The sequence below is a fragment of the Esox lucius genome, chromosome 16, assembly GCF_011004845.1.
Source record: "Esox lucius isolate fEsoLuc1 chromosome 16, fEsoLuc1.pri, whole genome shotgun sequence".
NCBI lineage: Eukaryota > Metazoa > Chordata > Actinopteri > Esociformes > Esocidae > Esox > Esox lucius.
The window spans coordinates 34494924-34514351 of NC_047584.1; the positions used below are offsets into that span (position 1 = coordinate 34494924).

The following is a 19428-nucleotide window of genomic DNA, read 5'->3' on the forward strand; positions in this document are numbered from 1 at the left end:
TGAACTAATTTGTCATGATTACACTTTAACAGCTCTTTTGTTCATGCGCTTATGATACATACAAACACATCTGCCTAATAAAAGACTGTGAGGCCAATTGCCCAAATACATGTGGTCCCTTTAAATCAGACCTGGGCAAGATAAGGCCCCGGTCCGGATACGGTCCGCGATACATCCAAAACTTTAAAAATAAAAAAAAATACTTAATGAGGTCTGCAGATTACGTTTTTTATTTTAAATTAAAAGTCCCGTGGCACTCCCACTATTAAGTACAGCAGTATCATCCTGTCTGTTTAAAATACATTTAAGTTGAAACAAGCTATTTGCGTTGCTATGACACGTAGGGACAAGCACCACAATCTATGCGCGGAACTTATAATTTGTTCACTGTCGCACCTGATGGCGTCATCTCTGGAAATGAGCCTGCCTAAGAAAAGTTGATTAAGAGAGCAGGATATTTAAAAAAGAATGGACAGGAAAATATTTATTTGCAGATGTCGCAGGTAAAGCAACTTGCTTAATATGTAAAGCTAACGCCGCAGTTTTTACAATTTGCAGATTTGTACAATTAGAGAGCAAGCTTGCGGACAAAAACAAAAAACTGTCACCCAATGCTAAAATTCAACAAGCCCAAGCACAGATCCAGCCTCACTGACGAACATCTTGCAGCAGTACCGCACACTGCTTCAACAGTGACTTCACCTCACTTGTCAACACCCATACGAGGCTCACCTCTTCTTATTGAGTAAGTGGCCCTAAAAGTTGATTTCTTGGGTCTGGGCTGCTGGAATAGCGGTCGTTAAAAGCATGTAGTGCAAAACATATAATATACTGTATGAAGTTAGATAACTGCAAATGTTGGTATACTTGCCTTGAGTGAAAATCATCAAGTGATTTAATTGACTTATGTCTGCCCTAATAACTTTTTGTTAATAATATACCTTCTGTAATATAGCCTACTCTGTAAAGTTAGGTTTTAAGGCAAATATGTGTTGCAACATTTCCATTGAGTATAGTGTTGCATGGAAAAGAAATATGCATAAATATAATATGCAAGTTAACAGAGTTAGCTATGTTGTGTGTCTTTTAGGCATGTTGGTAATAAAAGTAATCTGGCCTGCGATGCTCTCTGGAATTTTCAGTGAAAAATATTGCCCACCCCTGCTTTAAATGGAGGCCCTATGTACAAAACCCACTGTTCTCAAAGTATATTTCGATATGGATGAAAATAAACTCAGACTGAAGCAGAGTGTAGTTTAACCCCATTATCATGGGATCGACCACACAAAAATTATTCTCTGTAATCCAGGTTATGGAAGACAAAAACGTTGCATCGACCTCATGGTCCCTTTCCAGGTTAATTTGTGCTTATTGGTCAAGCATTTTCTGAGTGGTAAATCAGCTGATGGAATCAAGTTACTGGAAACAATGAGTGAAGTCAGAACTATGACTCATTGAAATTCAGTATAAAAAAACATTTCCCAGAGTAACTATTTAGAAATTGATCCAGTTTGAAATGCATACAAATACTTTTTATTAATTAATGTAAAGGCATGTTTTCTACTTGTTGAATAAAAATAAAATAAGTCAAACATTTTCAAATTAATTTTGGTCATTGAACGCAATTATATGGAAAGGCCAAGGGGGAAGTAATTATCTGTGAAGGAGGGCAGAATGGTGGGATTTGGGGATGGACAGAGTAAAGGGAAGGGGTTGGTGACTTGGTTTAAAATCTTCCAGAACGTTCCCTGTCCCTGGAGTGGCGTTTCTCACGGTCACGTCCCTCACCTCCTCCCCTGCCTCGTTCCCTCAAGCGGGAACCCCCTTCTCTGGTACAGGAGTGGGAACGATGCCCCCCTCTGAGGAAGACAGAAAAACAGGAGCCAGGTAAATGAATTTACTTCACAGAGAAAAACAGGAGCTAACAAGAAATGGGGATGATTAGGTTTGCCAAGACCCCGGTGATATCACCCCAACTCTTAAGAAAAGTGCCATGAGGTCTTCAGTGACCAGAGTCAGCACATCAGTTTTAACTTTCACACCGAAATGGATTAAAAGAAAGCCGTCTTGCGGATGGCACTTGAACACAGCAGTTCTGTGAGGAACCGTAACCCGTCTTTCTGTGAGGAACCCTAACCCGTCTTTCTGTGAGGAGCACTGACTCCTACCCTCTCTTCCTGTGCCGTCCATACAGCTCCTTTCTCAGCTCCCTGGAGGTGGGCTTCAAATGCATGAAGTTACAGAAGCCTCCTCGAGTGCACTCCCTTGGGGGGGAGGGGGGGGGGGACTAACTTCAAAGCACTGAGGGATGCCGGGGGGGGGGGGGGGGTAAGTAGCACAGCAATTCTTGAATTAAGAAATCTCTGCAATGACTCGGCTTGATTCAGTATTTACAGAATTGAAATAACCTAACTTAATAATAATGAAGTTTTAAAGGATTCACTATTAACATCTTGTGTGTTTTGGTGCGGTTGGGTACTGACCCCATCTCGTACTGGCGGCAGCAGGCTTCTCTGAAGTCGGTAACAGGAGACAGCTCAGCGTGGATGGGTTGACCATTAAACCACTGCTTTCTCTGCGTCCTCCTCACCATGGAACTACCCATCAAGACAGAGTTCATCATGTGTATAAATTCTAACGAGGCATAGACCATTTGTGTTTTTCATGGAATAAGAAGAGGAATTCTTTTAAACAAGCATACACAGAACCCATCATCAACGTCAAACATGCCTACCTAACATTTGTCTAAACATAGTCTAACCTTAATGCACACACACACCTTCACATATACGTTTCCGACCAAATGGTCTCCCAGATTATCACACACATTCATCTCCTCTACCTCTCCATATTTCTCTTCCATCTCTGTGAAGACCTCCTACAACAAGAGAAACATAGGGGAAGAGAAGACATTTTAAAATAAAGTGTATTTTCCAAGCATTATCAACACACATGAAAAAAGGCAATCAATGGTTTCAATGTCAGTATGTGTGAACAGTTTCAGTATTGTGACACTAGGAGAAATGATGCAAGGTTTGTCTGAGTTGCAATCTCCTCTCCAGTCAGGAGGTGCCCTGCTGATGTAACCAGAAGTGTCACTGACTCACCTCAAAGAACTCATCATAATGCTCCTGTATCTCCATGTCACTAACAGCACCTGGTGGGAACAGGTTGGAAGACGCAAATAAGGACCAAATCACTGGTGACATCAGCACTGTTTTCATTAATTAAATGCACAACACAAACATTTGGAATCTCGACTGACTGGAGGGAATCTTTAATAATCCATCTAACAGCACCTGATCCAGTAAACATTGTAGACTGAAGAACGGAGTGCCCGGAGCTAAAGGGTCAATGGTCAAATCAAGTTAATTGTGGACTGGTCAACTGCCCTTTGTGACAGCCTAGTGTCTTATGACACATTTTCATTTAATTCAGTGGTAAAAACAAGACTCTTAGAAAATTCTGCCTTGAATGGATGCTGCCTATAGGAGTATGTATACCTTGAGAATAGATTAGTAATCCTGTAAATTAAGTTCCAATGTCCAAAACTTTTCACAAGTCTTAGATTTTTAATTAGTAGAAACATATTGTATGCAAAAACATACAACAGTAATGTGGTTCCAGAAATATGCCCTGAATGTCATTTTACACAACACTAGTAGCAGTTGTATTATAGCCTTTTAAAAGGATCCCGATCAAACATCACTACATGAATGAAGGTATTCATCTTTCAATGTCAGATAAAGAGCAAATATAGCATCCCCCAAAAGGATGTGTGGGCAAATGAAGAAAGAAAAAGATAGAAAGCAAGGGAAACGTAAAAAAAAGTACGTAAGAAAGTCCCTGTTAACGGTGGGAAACTTACAGCGTAAACCACCGGCAGACTGAGCAGTGTTTTGAGGGTTACGGTAAATGTTCAAGAGGGCAATGGTCTGAAATACAAAATTTACATTTTTGAGATATCTTCAGGAAGATTTCTAAAATGTTACTTAAATAGGCGCATTTACTCCCACCCCCCTCCCCAGAAATGGTGTTCTAGTGTCGCAGCCAGGCTCTGAAAAGGCCCTGATAGGTAAGGATCCACGGAGCTGGTCCAATCTGAAAGACAGGAAGCTGAAAAAAGCTAATATTTCAGAATGACAATACGACTGGCAAATAATATAAATATAATACAATCAACTATTTATTCAAAGATGATAAACAAAACATTGATATCAGGTCGTAGGGGTTCAACATTTCTACCAGAACATGCTGATTCATGGGTTACTGAATGCCAAGATACATTTTCAAAAGCATGTTTTGCCAGTCATTCTGAGATCATCAGCCAGGAGACAGAAGATGTCTGCATAAGAGCTACACGGTCACAGACCCACGACTTACCTGGGAGGCAATGAGTTCCTATACAGTGGGGAGAGCAAGTATTTGATACACTGCCGATTTTGCAGGTTTTCCTACTTACAAAGCATGTAGAGGTCTGTAAGTATCATACACTTCAACTGTCAGAGACGGACTCTAAAACAAAAATCCAGAAAATCACATTGTATGATTTTTAAATAATTAATTTGCATTTTATTGAATGACATAAGTATTTGATCACCTACCAACCAGTAAGAATTACGGCTCTCACAGACCTGTTAGTTTTTCTTTAAGAAGCCCTCCTGTTCTCCAATCATTACCTGTATTAACTGCACCTGTTTGAACTTGTTACCTGTATAAAAGACACCTGCCCCCACACTCAATCAAACAGACTCCAACCTCTCAACAATGGCCAAGACCAGAGAGCTGTGTAAGGACATCAGGGATAAAATTGGAGACCCGCACAAGGTTGGGATGGGCTACAGGACAATAGGCAAGCAGCTTGGCTGTTGGTGCAATTATTAGAAATTGGAAGGAGTTCAAGATGACGGTCAATCTCCCTCGGTCTGGGGCTCCATGCAAGATATCACCTCATGGGGCATCAATGATCATGAGGAAGATGAGGGCTCAGCCCAGAACTACACGGCAGGACCTGGTCAATGACCTGAAGAGAGCTGGGACCACAGTCTCAAAGAAAACCATTAGTAACACACTATGCCGTCAAGGATTAAAATCCTGCAGTGCACGCAAGTTCCCCCTGCTCAAACCAGCGCATGTCCAGGCCCATCTGAAGTTTGCCAATGACCATCTGGATGATCCAGAGGAGGAATGGGAGAAGGTCATGTGGTCTAATGAGACAAAAATAGAGCTTTTTGGTCTAAACTCCACTCGCCGTGTTTGGAGGAAGGAGGATGAGTACAACCCCAAGAACACCATCCCAACCATGAAGCATGGAGGTGGAAACATCATTCTTAGGGGATGCTTTTCTGCAAAGGGTACAGGACGACTGCACCGTATTGAGGGCAGGATGGATGGGGCCATGTATCGCGAGATCTTGGCCAACAACCTTCTTCCCTCAGTAAGAGCATTGAAGATGGGTCGTGGCTGGGTCTTCCAGCATGACAACGACCCGAAACACACAGCCAGGGCAACTAAGGAGTGGCTCCGTAAGAAGCATCTCAAGGTCCTGGAGTGGCCTAGCCAGTCTCCAGACCTGAACCCAAAGGTGGGCCAAAGGTCTGTATGGAGGAGTGGGCCAAAATCCCTACTGCAGTGTGTGCAAACCTGGTCAAGAACTACAGGAAACGTATGATCTCTGAAAATGCAAACAAAGGTTTCTGTACCAAATATTAAGTTATGCTTTTCTGATGTATCAAATACTTATGTCATGCAATAAAATGCAAATTAATTACTTAAAAATCATACAATGTGATTTTCTGGATTTTTGTTTTAGATTCCGTCACTCACAGTTGAAGAGTACCTATGATAAAAATTACAGACTTCTACATTCTTTGTAAGTGGGAAAACCTGCAAAATCTGCAGTGTATCAAATACTTGTTAACCCCACTGTACATCAGCTTGGCTTAACTTAGGCCTCCCATGATACGTTTATACCATGGAAACATTACATCTAATATATAGGGTTTGGTATAGTTACATCTAATATATAGGGTTTGGTATAGTTACATCTAATATATAGGGTTTGGTATAGTTATGCTGAGGTCAAATATAGAAATCTTTTTGACAGATATGCAAATTTAAATTTCTGATGTCTATCACAAACAAACGCTGGGCACTTGGTCAAAGTCATTTTTCCTTTAGTCAGAATGCACCTGAAAAGGACCTAGTTGTTTATCTCTGCACTATAAAAGCGTTAGAAAACAGTTAACATGTAATGAGTCTAAGGCTTGGGGTTAAGAATGTCACTGTAAACAGTGTGGAGATTCTTTCACTCAATGTCACTTTCAGAGAACGTAATTCTATGACATAGGTCTTCTGAATGGACTCGTATACAGGCTATAGAAAAGTACAGACATTTGATTGGCGACATACAAAAGTATTGCGTGGTGTTTTGGCCACTCCTGCTACCTGGACCTCCAGACTGGGCAAGCCTGATAGGGGTGGGCTAAGAGACTGAGCGGAGACACTTACAGTGGGAGCCGTCGGCCGTCTGGGCACTGTTTTGTGGATTACGGTAGATGTTTTCAATCAAGATGGTCTGCAGAGGGGGGAAAAACTAAAATAAATAAAAATACAAAAACTAAATCCATTCCCCATGGAAATATAGACTAAAGCTTACATTTATAGACTAAAGCTTAAGGGGGCGGAGCAAATCCAGGTATCTAGAACCTATAGGAGGGGGAAGGACCAAATCTAGGTACTTAGAACCTATAGTAGGGGGAATTACCAAATCCAGACACCTAGAACCTATAGGAAGGGGAAGGACCAAATCCAGACACCTAGAACCTATAGGAAGGGGAAGGACCAAATCCAGACACCTAGAAACTATAGGAAGGGAGTGTAAAGCTATTAGATCCAAATTTTGACTAAGTACACTTTTTGGAGGTGAAGTTCTCCTAAGACAATATTATTTTTGTGCTATTGGTATTAAAAAAGGTAGCGCCGTTGAATTATGTCTGACCAAACAGTGTTTTGCGGAAGATGTTTTGGTCTGGCATAGTGAGACGCAGGATGTAACAAATACTTTGGCTACTGAAGACAATGCCCAGAACTATCTTGTACCCACAAAAACCCAGGACGTATGAAAGGTTGCACCTGTGTCAGTAATATGGTTGCACAAAATTGACTTTTATTTAATGTCCTGAGGACATTAACTAGCACAGTATTAAGTGATCTATATTCACAGTCAGAACTTAGTAGGATTTAATGAAGATGGTTATTGGCAAGCCCTTCTGTTTTCATCAAATGAAGTCAGTCGATGCAAAGACCTCTCACATGCACCAGCACAAGTCTTTGTGATAGAACCAAAAAATATGGTAATTAGGGGAGAAAAACATCAACCACAACTGAAAGTCACTCCAATTCAATGTAAATCACATGATATAACTGCACCAGTCAGAACATTATACACCCCCCCCCCAACTTGCTTAAATTGTGACGAAGACTACAGTCAAATACTTTTTGTGGCACTACTGAGATTGGCAGTCAAGAATATGCTTTTATCCTAATTTGACTCTATAGTTTCAATAGGATCACATTATACATTCTATTTATAAAATGAAATAAACATTGCAGAGCAATGATGGCTGAATGATTATCCTTAAACTTCAGAAAACACTAATCAAATAAGAAATTGGAGATATGACCGATTTTGCCAACAATTTGTTTATAGTAATACACTTGAAACTAATAGCCAACCGAAAACTGCAGACAGTGCCTTCCCGCGCGATCAACTTGCCTTAAAAATCGAATAAAACGCAGCCAAACGTGGTCATCGATTGATGCTTTGATGTACACAATAAAATTAAAGCTTTTTGCTAGGAAGATTAGTGAAATATGTAGGCTAAACTGTATTCTCAACAAGGAAACAAGTGGCAGCAATGAGAATCGAGAGACTGCACGTCCTACAAAAGAAAATGTGTCCAATTGACAAACTAGCCTGGAGCACAACAACTGCTATTTGAGGTAGTGATACAATTGCAGTCATCTTTTAGAAGTTGAATGAATTTACTTACCTGGCTGAAAGTTGGTTTATTATGTAATCAGGAGCACCGGTCGCCATGGCGGCAAGCACCAATTTTCAAGTAGAAAGAACAGTTCACCCTGACAAAAATAGAATTATAATTGAAACTCAGCTAAACAACGACGAAATACATATCACCTAATCAGTACCTCATTAAGTAAAATGAGGTGTGCCTGTGTTGGAATTTAACATACACTGGAATGGAATGGCTGCCATACATGTAGAGATGCTGATTTAAGAAAAAATAGGAGTGATCTCTTTTTCCAGAGCTGTTTAACCATTGAGTCACATAAGTACTCAAATGTAAAGAAATTTACTGAGTTCACACAAAGCATGATTCAACAAAACATTTGTTAATGTAAAAGTGATATAATAAAATTATGAAATAACTGAATCAGATTGTGGAAACTTTTATACTCTTTTTAAACTTGTTTTCATTGTCCATGATCAGGTGCAGTTCTGAATCCCAACAACAAAGGAAGGTGAAGATAGAATTGATGACCACTCAGACTCATTTCTGACAATGAGGAAGAGTAAAGCTTCAATTTTTGCTTGTGTTATTGTATTTTAATGGTTGGATAATATTTCTTCTTGTTTGATCAGTTTATAGTCAAAATAAACCTAATGATTTTTCACTATTTCTCACCATTAGAAGAACCCAAATGAAGAGTAAGGCATTAATATTGGCTTATGTTCTTATATTATAATTATTTGTAAAAATAGCCAGTTTGATAATATCTCTTATGTGATCAGTTGATAGTTGGATTTCAATTTCAGTGATTTGAGAAGGATATAACTCTATTAGTGGAAAAGGTAATTGTTTAGCCTGGTTATTGCCATTGAAGACCTGCAATGTAATTGTAGTAAACTAGGTGGGATTTCCTACTTTATCCTTCATGTTTGTTTTGAAGTCCCACACATTTCTGATTTTAATTTCTGTACCTTTGACCAACTTGGGAGAGAGTGAGGTGGGTGATCAATATACATTTTCTTGATTGTTTGTAAATGTTATATTATTTTTTACTACATTTCATATGGGGGTCTTCTATATTATATCATGTACTTTGTTAAGAGACAATACCTGGACTGATGATCTAACAGCATTGACATAATTATATCTGAAAAGGGGTTGATAGAATAAATGTATACATAATACCTCACATGCTCACTGTAAAACTAAAGTCTGTTTAGAGCCCTGCTGATTGTGATGTGCACCTTTAAGAGGGCATGGGACAGTTGGAGTGGATAAAAACAAAGTTTGAGAGAAGTGTCATGTGAGATATGTTGACTGGACAGAAATGTACTTAAATTTACCTATTCTAGCTATAGGTGCAAATAATTGTTATGGCATATTAAAAAACCTGGTACAAAATATTGTTTCACAAATTACAAATGGGTTACTTTAATTAAATAGCATTTCAGGTTGTATTTATGTAAGATCATTATCTAACTGGTTCCAAATGTAATTTACCTTGTCAGTACGCCATGACAATGTAATATTGTTTGCTGGGAAATGACTACATGAGCAAAATATCTAGTAGGGTTGACTATATGTGGATTGTGCTAGTTGACCAAATGGATTTTGCCAGTGCAAAAATAAGCATTGCATAACAAAATACTGCAAACATGCCAATGGTCAGCAAATGACGAATAGGCAACCTTAATTACATAACGTTGTCATGACGTACAGGTCGGGACAATTACGTTGTAGCAACCAAAATAGGAACTACACTTTTCCGGTTGCTGCAACGTCAGACTGTAACCGGTACGAAAACGGACTGTCTCGCTACGTCGTGACAACGTAATATTTTTCCGGGTTAATTAGTTCAGATAGCTTGGTCAGTTATACTGGATGTTTTCTGGTGTTTGACATACTAGTACTATAACTACGTGAGTATCACAGGAACCAAGCAGTTTTTGGTGTTATATTCAAATGTATAATAGGCTCTTGATTTAGAACATAACACAGCAAAAACAACATACTGATCCAGACCTCAACTGGAAGCATTGCGAGCAATCTATAGAAAACGTTCAATTTGCCCTATTTCAGTTAAACAGCTATAAACCATAGCGTTTAGCTAAGGTTGGATAGCTAGCCATTCTAGGCAATGTCAGGTTCCTAACACTAAAATCAAATACAGTCGTGTGAAAAAGTAGTTATACACTCTGGAAAGTACTATATGTTTTATTGGATTAGTACAAATCTGTAAAATATGATTAGTATGTTCCAGGAAAAATAAATAAAACCGTTTGCCATAATCCGAGGTAGATCCGAGGCCATGGTCCTCAGTCGGAAAAGGGTGGCTTGCCCACTTCAGGTTGGTGGAGAGTGCCTGCCTCAAGTGGAGGAGTTTAAGTATCTAGGGGTCCTGTTCACGAGTGAGGGAAGGATGGAACGGGAGATTGACAGACGGATCGGTGCAGCTTCTGCAGTAATGCGGTCGATGTATCGGTCTGTCGTGGTGAAGAAAGAGCTGAGCCGCAAGGCGAAGCTCTCGATTTACCGGTCAATCTACGTTCCTACTCTCACCTATGGTCATGAGCTTTGGGTCATGACCGAAAGGACAAGATCCCGGATACAGGCGGCCGAAATGAGCTTTCTCCGCAGGGTGGCTGGGCGATCCCTTAGAGATAGGGTGAGAAGCTCGGTCACCCGGGAGGAGCTCAGAGTAGAGCCGCTGCTCCTCCACATCGAGAGGGGTCAGCTGAGGTGGCTTGGGCATCTGTTTCGGATGCCTCCGGAACGCCTTCCTGGGAAGGTGTTCCGGTCCCGTCCCACCGGGAAGAGACCCCGGGGAAGACCTAGGACACGCTGGAGGGACTATGTCTCCCGGCTGGCCTGGGAACGCCTCGGTGTCCCCCCGGAAGAGCTGGAGGAAGTGTCTGGGGAGAGGGAAGTCTGGGCATCCCTGCTTAGACTGCTGCCCCCGCGACCCGGCCCCGGATTAAGCGGAAGATGATGCGATGCGATGCGATGCGATGCGTTTGCCATAATAGTTTTTTTCTGACAGTTTACACTGACAGGGGGCGAGTTCGCGCTGTTGACGGGATTCCGGACATTTTTGAGGCATGCAAGGGTGAGGCTCGCTGATTCCATTAGCCGGTATTAAATACAAAAATCGTGAATCCTCATCATCCACTGCACCAACACATTGAAAATAGTGGGTTCTGAATTGGGTGACAGGATCTGAAGATCGCACCGGTGGGACCTTACTGTTGAATTTTCCACTGCCCAAATCAGTGTAGGGAGTCATTCAGATAACGATATCAAGTGCATATTTTAGAGGGCAAAATATCAAAGTGACTACCTTATATGAAAGATGTATGCGTATTTTGTCGACTACAATTTTTACGTCATAACAACACTTCCGGTCACGTCTCTAGGGTCAACAAAACCGAACAATAACTGTGCGCTAGCCCTGTAGAACAACGGTGTAAATAGATGGATATTTCAGAAAGATAACATTGTCGGCTTCTTTTGGCCATATTACGGAGTCCCTGATTTTTTGCTTCGGCAACGGATTCTCGTTTAAGTCATTAGGCTAAGGGAATCTCTTTTTACAGGGGTTAGGTTATTTAGAGGGTTTCGAATTTGTTCCTCACTATCAACAAAGTTGTTCAAATGTTTTTCTTCCCGTAGGTAGGCTGCTAGGATTATCAACCGGAAGTATGCCGTCACCTGCACCCACATAATTTATGTTTATAGTTTGTGTAATAAATATTGTTTTTTGTTTAACAGTACATGTATATTAATTAAGTATACTAACAATAATTTGTTTTTCGTGAAGTCCTTCAGAAAATAAAAAATATATATTATTGCGTTTTCTAAGTGGCTCTTCAAGGGAAAATATTTTCAACTATTTTGTAAGGAACACATTCAAACCCCGGGATGGTAAGTGGTGTTCAGAGAGAATATACACGTCTTTGTAGACGAGAAACGTGTTTTGGCCGACCACTAACATCTTCGGAGACTCAGTTTCTGTCAGGCTGTGGAACGTTTCGTAACTACAGATAAGATTGAACAGTTCATGTAGTTGTGCTCGAAGCTACGTGTAACTGCGTTGGATTACATTGGAGATGTACGGGTTTAGTACATTTGCCCGATGAATGATTAATTTTGTGAAAAAATGAAAACATTAGAAAAGACATTGTTTTGAAAGATCTGTACAATCGATTTCAGCTCCAATAATTTATTCCCTTTGTAACGCATGGCACAAAATGCAGGATCCGTGGTCAACTGGATTTTCTGCGAAAGGGCAGGACAGGGTAATGGAATATTATCTGATAGATGGATAAATCCGAATTTTATTCACTTGGACAGGGGGAAAAAATCACTTTGTAATACAATATAGACGTACTTAACATAGACACAATAGGTAACTTAAAAACAGTGGTTGTGAAATGTGATTATTTGGGCACTGAAATTGTCTGAGTGGCTGTAGTGAACGACCCAGCAGTGAATCAGTTACTGTACACCATGTTATTATTTATTCTCTTGGGTAAGGTACCTTTTGTGCAGTGAGCATGAGGTGTCTAAGCATTATACAGATGCCACCTACTGGTACGATCTTCTATACTACATTACCAACACTATAATATGCTTTTATTATGAACTGGAACTGGTACTACTTGTACGATCTTCTAGATTTCTACACATTACCAACACTATATAATATGCTTTTATTATGAACTGAACTACTGGTACGATCTTCTAGATTACTACATATTATCAACAGTATATCATATTTTATTATGAACTGGAACTATGACATTTTTAGTTATTGTAACTTATCTCATTAACTTACAATGTAAGTTAAGCCTCAAAGGATTGAGATTGTATGACTATAGCTGCGAGTATAAAAACGATTTAGGACATGGAGGGAAAGGGAATACTGATGGATGCACAGTGATTGTTCTTTTATACAAAGCGTACTGGTCGAAGTGAAATACATGCTGAAAAGTGTCCATACGTATATACCTTGATATCAAACATCATACATATACACGCAAATCTAATTGCAACAAAATTCACACAAATCGAATGATTTATTTGAACCAAAAAGTGAACTATGTCTAAAAAACAACCTTGTCCCCGCCCCCTCTAGTCTTGTTGACCAAATACTTGCATGAATTCGATGAGTGGAAAGGCTAGCTAGCTTGCTATCCTACATCGAGTCAAATCAATTCACAATCTTGGAGTGTATATTTGAAGAGGTATGTGCGTCATATTTTTATGTATGTATTACATCTATTAGCTACATTGTCTATCTGAAAGGAATTGTTAATTCTTTCACTATGCCCCGTTGGTCTTCCCGCTTTTTGTATCAAACTGTTAACTTAGCTAGCCTAGCTTCTAATACTCCGTAGTTAGCTAGTTGATCAGCTATGGCTCATGGAATAGTAAATGCGTTTAAAACAATCACTTGCAGTGACATTAAGTCTAAATACTACTGAATGAAATAATTTACCTCTTTCAAAACACTGTAAAAACGAGTACAGTACACGCTTTGCCATATCAAGAAGTCCATCCAAAATGTTAGCTAAAGGCAAGCAAAGGTAGCAGCTAGACAGCTAATAATTGCTAACGACAACCGCAGCTTGTTCATTATAGTCCAACTGCTCATCGCGTTCATGCGTTACAGGTTTAGTGTAATTGCAATACGCTTTCATAATGTTATCAGTATCATTAATTGTATATTTTAATCGAGTAAATTACTCCCGTATTTTCCCCTGGCCGCTCTCGGAAGTCTGTACACTGCACTAAACTTAGCCAGGATTTCCGGCTCCTTTGCATTTGCCCCTCTGCTGTTTTGTTTCCGTTTCTTCCATTTCCGTTTCAAAGTTTTCCAGATTCTAAGTTTCAGAGTGTATTTAAATCGACATTTAAATCAGCTATTTAGTGAATTATGTGTTTTAGTCTGTATGATTTGTGTATTTCACATGAGTCCGACCCCGTTTAGCGCATGCCTCGCCCCTCCACGAAACATCTTACAAATATGCTAGCTAGGAAGCTTTGTATTGCTTCAACATTGTAGAGCTATGCTACACGTATATATTGGTATCTATAATTTTGCGAAATGTTTACATTCAGATGAACTTCAATTGATCTAGTGTAATTCACGATTTATCAACTAATGGCCCACCGCAAGGCCTACGCTTTGGAGAGGCCTCGCCCTCGAGTTAGTACTTTAGCGCACACATAACTCTGCCACCCAATGGAAATCGAGGCTGCTTTAACTCAATTCCCATCAAGCTCTGTCACTACACTAGTTATATTAACCTTGTTGATGTTTTTACTATTGTATATTACTTGTATAAAATGCATTAATGACAATTATGTACCATTAAAGTCACAATGATAGTCAAATGACAGTTTTACAAGTAGTCCTGAATGTAATTGTAATAATATTTCATTATATCTGATATGAAACCTGACTTTTTGCAACATTACATATATATATTTTAATGTTTAATAATGTTTTAATAATGATGGCTACTTATACCCCAATCACTACCTGTCTTATCCTCAGAATAGGTTTGAGCTTGGTGTACAGCCATGTCTAAAAGTGAAGCAGAGGAGATGATAGAAATTGAGATTGATGGTCAGGAGAAACAGGATTGTCTGGAGGAAGGGTGAGTGTGATATTTTACCATGTAAACAAGCATCCATAAGCCCTTAATTTAAGAGAGCTCTAATGCTCCTGATTACCATTACTGTGTGTGTGTTTGTGGTGTCATTTCCAGGATTGAGGAACAGACCATCACATCAGCTGATCTGATTCAACAGGACATAGACATCAATGAGCCAATCGGTAATCTGAAAAAGCTCCTGGAACCCCGCATCCAGATGTCACTAGATGGATATGAGATCTGTCTACAGGACATCCAGGTACATGAAGCTTTTATTTATGGGGTTTGAAATACTTGCCCATATTCCTTAAAGCTTATCAAGGCCATATTCATCCAGTGGTTATAACAATAAACTGTCTAAAGATGCTTGTGCCCAGAATTGATATTAATGGAGCGTCTCATGTTGAGAATGTATTTTTTTGTTTTATATGTTCTAGATATACAATTTATTTGTCACCCTGACTGTGTCTCTTATTCTCCATCCTTTCACCTCTTCTTATTCTGCCCTATTCTGTTTTATCCTCTCTGGTCCTCTGGTCTTTCCCTCTCCTGTCTTTTGCTCTCCTGTCGCCTTTTCTTTCTTGCTTTCCAGCTGCATCCAGACCACAGCCTTTTTGACCAAGGAGTGAAGACAGATGGCACAGTGCAGCTCAGCCTACAGATCATCACCAAACCAGGTAGCCAAAGCGTAGACATTTCCCCAGGGTTTACCACAACCCTGGCACCAGGTAGCCAAAGCGTAGACATTGCCCCAGGGTTTACCACAACCCTGGCACCAGGTAGCCAAAGCGTAGACATTGCCCCAGGGTTTACCACAACCCTGGCACCAGGTAGCCAAAGCGTAGACATTGCCCCAGGGTTTACCACCAGCATCCAATCTGAAGACACACACATCTTGCACCATATCAATCAGACTGTCACTAATCTTCCATCACACTCTAACCTCCCCTCTCTCCCATCATCTAGGTGAGGAGAAGTTGAACATTCTGGAGATTGTGAAGCCTGTGGAGACAGTGGAGGTGGTGATTGACCCAGATGCGGCGGGGGAGGAGGGTACCATGATGGAGGACGGACAGCTGATTGCAGTGGAGCGATCCTCCCTGTCAGACGACACGTCGGAGCAGGTCACCCGCTGGGCTGCTGCCCTAGAAGGATACCGCAAAGAGCAGGTCCGCCTGGGGATCCCCTATGGTGAGGACCTACGCCCCTATGGTGTTTAACGTACAAACAAGCTGTATTCAGTCACAGCCTTCTAGTGTGTAATGTGCCTCTCTTCTCTTAAGACCCAGTACAATGGACGGCAGACCAGGTGATCCACTGGGCCGTGTGGGTGATGAAAGAGTTCAGCATTGATGAAATGGAGGTGGGAGGGATTCACATCTCGGGTCACAACCTCTGCTCCTTCACCCAGGAAGAGTTCCTGCAGAGGGTCCCCAGTGGAGAGATCCTCTGGAGTCATCTGGAGTTGCTTCGCAAATGTGAGTGTGTGGTAGTGTCTGTCTGTCTGTCTGTCTGAGTCACTGGTGGTAGTGTCTGTTTGTCTGTCTGAGTCACTGGTGTCAGTGTGTGGTAGTGTCTGTCTGTCTGAGTCACTGGTGTCAGTGTGTGGTAGTGTCTGTCTGTCTGTCTGAGTCACTGGTGTCAGTGTGTGGTAGTGTCTGTCTGTCTGACTCACTGGTGTCAGTGTGTGGTATTGTCTGTATGTTGACTCACTGGTGTCAGTGTGTGGTAGTGTCTGTATGTTGACTCACTGGTGTCAGTGTGTGGTATTGTCTGTATGTGTGTGGTTTTCTGTCAAAACAGAAGCTAAGGAAAGTGCATGAGAGAGTATGAGCATGATCAAATATATTCATGTCTTTACAGATGTGTTGGCCAGTCAGGACCAGTCTGGACAGGAAGCCACAGTCACCATTGACCAACGTATGTTTATTTCCTGTCTCTGACTCACTGTCACCCTTAAGTTCCTACTACAGCATCTTGTTCTCCTTGTGTGAGTGGTTGACTTTTCACACAGATTTTTAATTAGAATATTTGACTGAGTCCTGAAAAGTCAAACCTACTGTAGACTTGTTTCAAGGAATAAGTAAAATGCTGCTTTGATTTTATTTATTTCTGTGATTTACAATGCTGTAACTTGAATGTTGCACTCAGCAGAGTAGATCCACCCCATACAGAAAATGACTGTTTTCACACCAAAAATGTCCAGATAGTCAAACTTTTAATCGGCCAACGAATATGTGGGCTAATTATAACTCAGATTATACGTATCTTCACATACTGATTTGAACGTTACTTTTGGGGCTGATGACCAACTGGGAATTCTGTTGAATGTTTCCTCAATGGTAGCTGAAGATTTGGTGCATTACTAAGCCTTGATAAAGCCTTGAATCTGAAGGCAGGTGATTAGTAGATAAAATCTAAATACGTTTTATCAAATTAATGTTACATACAGTATAACGTTAACTTGCTAGTTAATATTTAGGGGAGTCCACTGAATTTCCATCGCTACCTATTCTTGACGGAATTTGCTAGCTAATGACAACATTGCCATCTGAAAGTACGTTTGAGAATATTATGGCTTTAGGGTTAGGGTTATGGCTTTATTAGGGTTATGGCTTTGTTAGGGTTATGGCTTTGTTAGGGTTATGGCATTCCCAAGCCTGTTTGATGTGATTTACACAGAACTGTCATTAGCCCCTTTACATTTCTAGCCAAATGTTAGGGGTGTCTATGAGATGTTAGTGATCATGGCAACAACGTGAACGATTGATGGAGGAGCAAAAGATGATTGGAGGATATCCCCAGGGACCACGGATGTCCTTGTGTCTGTTGTCATTTGATTAGTTTGGCTGTGTTGTTCATTTTCCTGTCCACCCCCAGAGGTACAGATTATCCCTGCCGCGGTGCAGACCACGCCTGCCACCATCAAGGTGCTGAAGCAGAGCCGTGGACCCAGAACGCCACGCATCTCGGGGGGAGAGGAGCGGAGCTCACCAGGCAACCGCACAGGTACACCGACTGCTTGTGTGTGTGTGTGTGTGTGTGTGTGTGTGTGTGTGTCAAGGACACTTCATACTGTTTTGCTCTTTGACAACAATTTGATTAAGGCTGGATCTGGGTGAGGTGTAACGGACTGAAACAGACTTGGTCATTTAATCTCACATGAACAATTCCGTAGTTTTTTTCTCCATAGTCAGTTAATCACAGAGGCACATGGAATTGACTCAGCTTCTACATTTTTGGTGCGTGTTTATGGTTGTGATTCTATGGGGGTCTTAACAGTGAGTGTGAACATGCACATGGACACACAGTCACCTCTCCGTCTCACCTGTCAGGTAACAACGGTCAGATCCAGTTGTGGCAGTTCCTGCTGGAGCTGTTGACTGATAAGGATGCCAGAGACTGTATCTCCTGGGTGGGTGAGGAGGGGGAGTTCAAACTCAACCAGCCTGAACTGGTGGCCCAGAAATGGGGCCAGCGCAAGAACAAACCCACCATGAACTATGAGAAACTCAGCCGAGCTCTCAGGTGTGTCTGTCAGACTCTGTCGTATGCCTTGTCTGTCTCCTAAACTGTTGTCTTTTCCACTCATCTTTCATTATTTATGTGAAATGTTCTTCTCAGGTATTACTACGATGGTGACATGATTAGCAAGGTGCAGGGCAAGCGCTTCGTCTACAAGTTTGTTTGTGACCTGAGGACTTTGATTGGCTACAGCGCAGCAGAGCTCAACAACCTGGTGACAGAGTGTGAACAGAAGAAGCTGGCCCGCATTCAGCTGCATGGGATTGGCCAGCCTATCACCACGGTGACGCTGGCCACCTCTGCCACGGACAGCTAGGGGGGAGGAGAGGGGAGGGGGGGGGGGGCTGGGGCTCCAAGACTGCTCCTGATAGAAGATTCCCTTAGGCACAGATCTAGGAAAGTGGAAATGATCACCTGTCCTTGTGTCAATGGGCAACTTTGTCCCACTCCTTTGGGTTTAGTTGGAGATGGGCTGTGGCATTTGGAAGGTTATTTTCTTATTTTAACCAGGAGGGAGAGGTTTGTTGGACTGGAGGGAGTGTCTGGAATGAGTGTGACATTATGGATAATGTGTGCATGAGTGTTTGAGTGGTGCGTATGTGTTGGATAATAAAATGAACTTTGCATTTTTTTGTTCCTTTATCTCCAGCTTAGTATCGTTTCCATTGTATATACCGGTACTGTTTTTGATAGCCATAAGGGCAGTGTATTTTCATATTTTCCATTTATAAAGGATCTGTTTTGTATTTTATTTTGTGTTTCCCTGATGAGCTGGACCTTTTCTGTCCACCAGGGGGAATAAAGTGCCAGGTGTTTTCCTAAAGACTGGGTTTGTCCTTGATCTGACATGCTAGCACCACCATGCTAATTCAGTGTGATGTGTATGCCTTCTCACCCTCCTAGATAAACAGTTCTTCTTTGGATTCCAGCTACATTTACAGAATATACATTTAACACCAGATATTTGTATGTACATTCTAAATTTTATTGATGGCATAAAGTGTAGAAAGCATTTTCTCAGTTTAAGCAAATGATTTGTATAGGTACACAGAGTCAGAATTAACAAATGAATGAATGCCTTCATTTTCACCAACCACTGGGCATAGTAACAGAATCCTATTATATAAGTAAAATCAAAGTTTTGCACAGGGCCCTGCTTTTTGCCTTTCGTGTATAATTAAACACATAGAAATGTAATTAACAGAACAGTG

At 41.0% G+C, this 19428-nt stretch overlaps 1 protein-coding gene and 1 pseudogene across 3 annotated transcripts; one reads left to right on the top strand and one right to left on the bottom strand.

The window, feature by feature from the left end:
• Positions 1-1328: 1328 nt before the first annotated feature.
• LOC105027334 lies at positions 1329-11836 on the bottom strand (annotated as a pseudogene).
• A 1332-nt stretch (positions 11837-13168) lies between these two features.
• gabpa (GA binding protein transcription factor subunit alpha) lies at positions 13169-19042 on the top strand. Of its 3 annotated transcripts, none has more exons than XM_010899411.5 (10): positions 13169-13276; positions 14593-14695; positions 14807-14951; positions 15285-15369; positions 15659-15883; positions 15976-16170; positions 16556-16612; positions 17573-17701; positions 18028-18220; positions 18317-19042. In XM_010899411.5, the coding sequence occupies exons 2-10, from the start codon at positions 14619-14621 to the stop codon at positions 18531-18533; spliced, it is 1323 nt and encodes a 440-aa protein (XP_010897713.3). In that variant the 5' UTR covers positions 13169-13276; positions 14593-14618; the 3' UTR covers positions 18534-19042. The 3 variants fall into 3 exon arrangements, with proteins under 3 accessions (XP_010897713.3, XP_010897714.3, XP_019910419.2); XM_010899412.5 differs by having other exon boundaries at positions 13184-13276; positions 14598-14695; XM_020054860.3 differs by lacking the exon at positions 13169-13276 and adding an exon at positions 13691-14241.
• Positions 19043-19428: the final 386 nt, after the last annotated feature.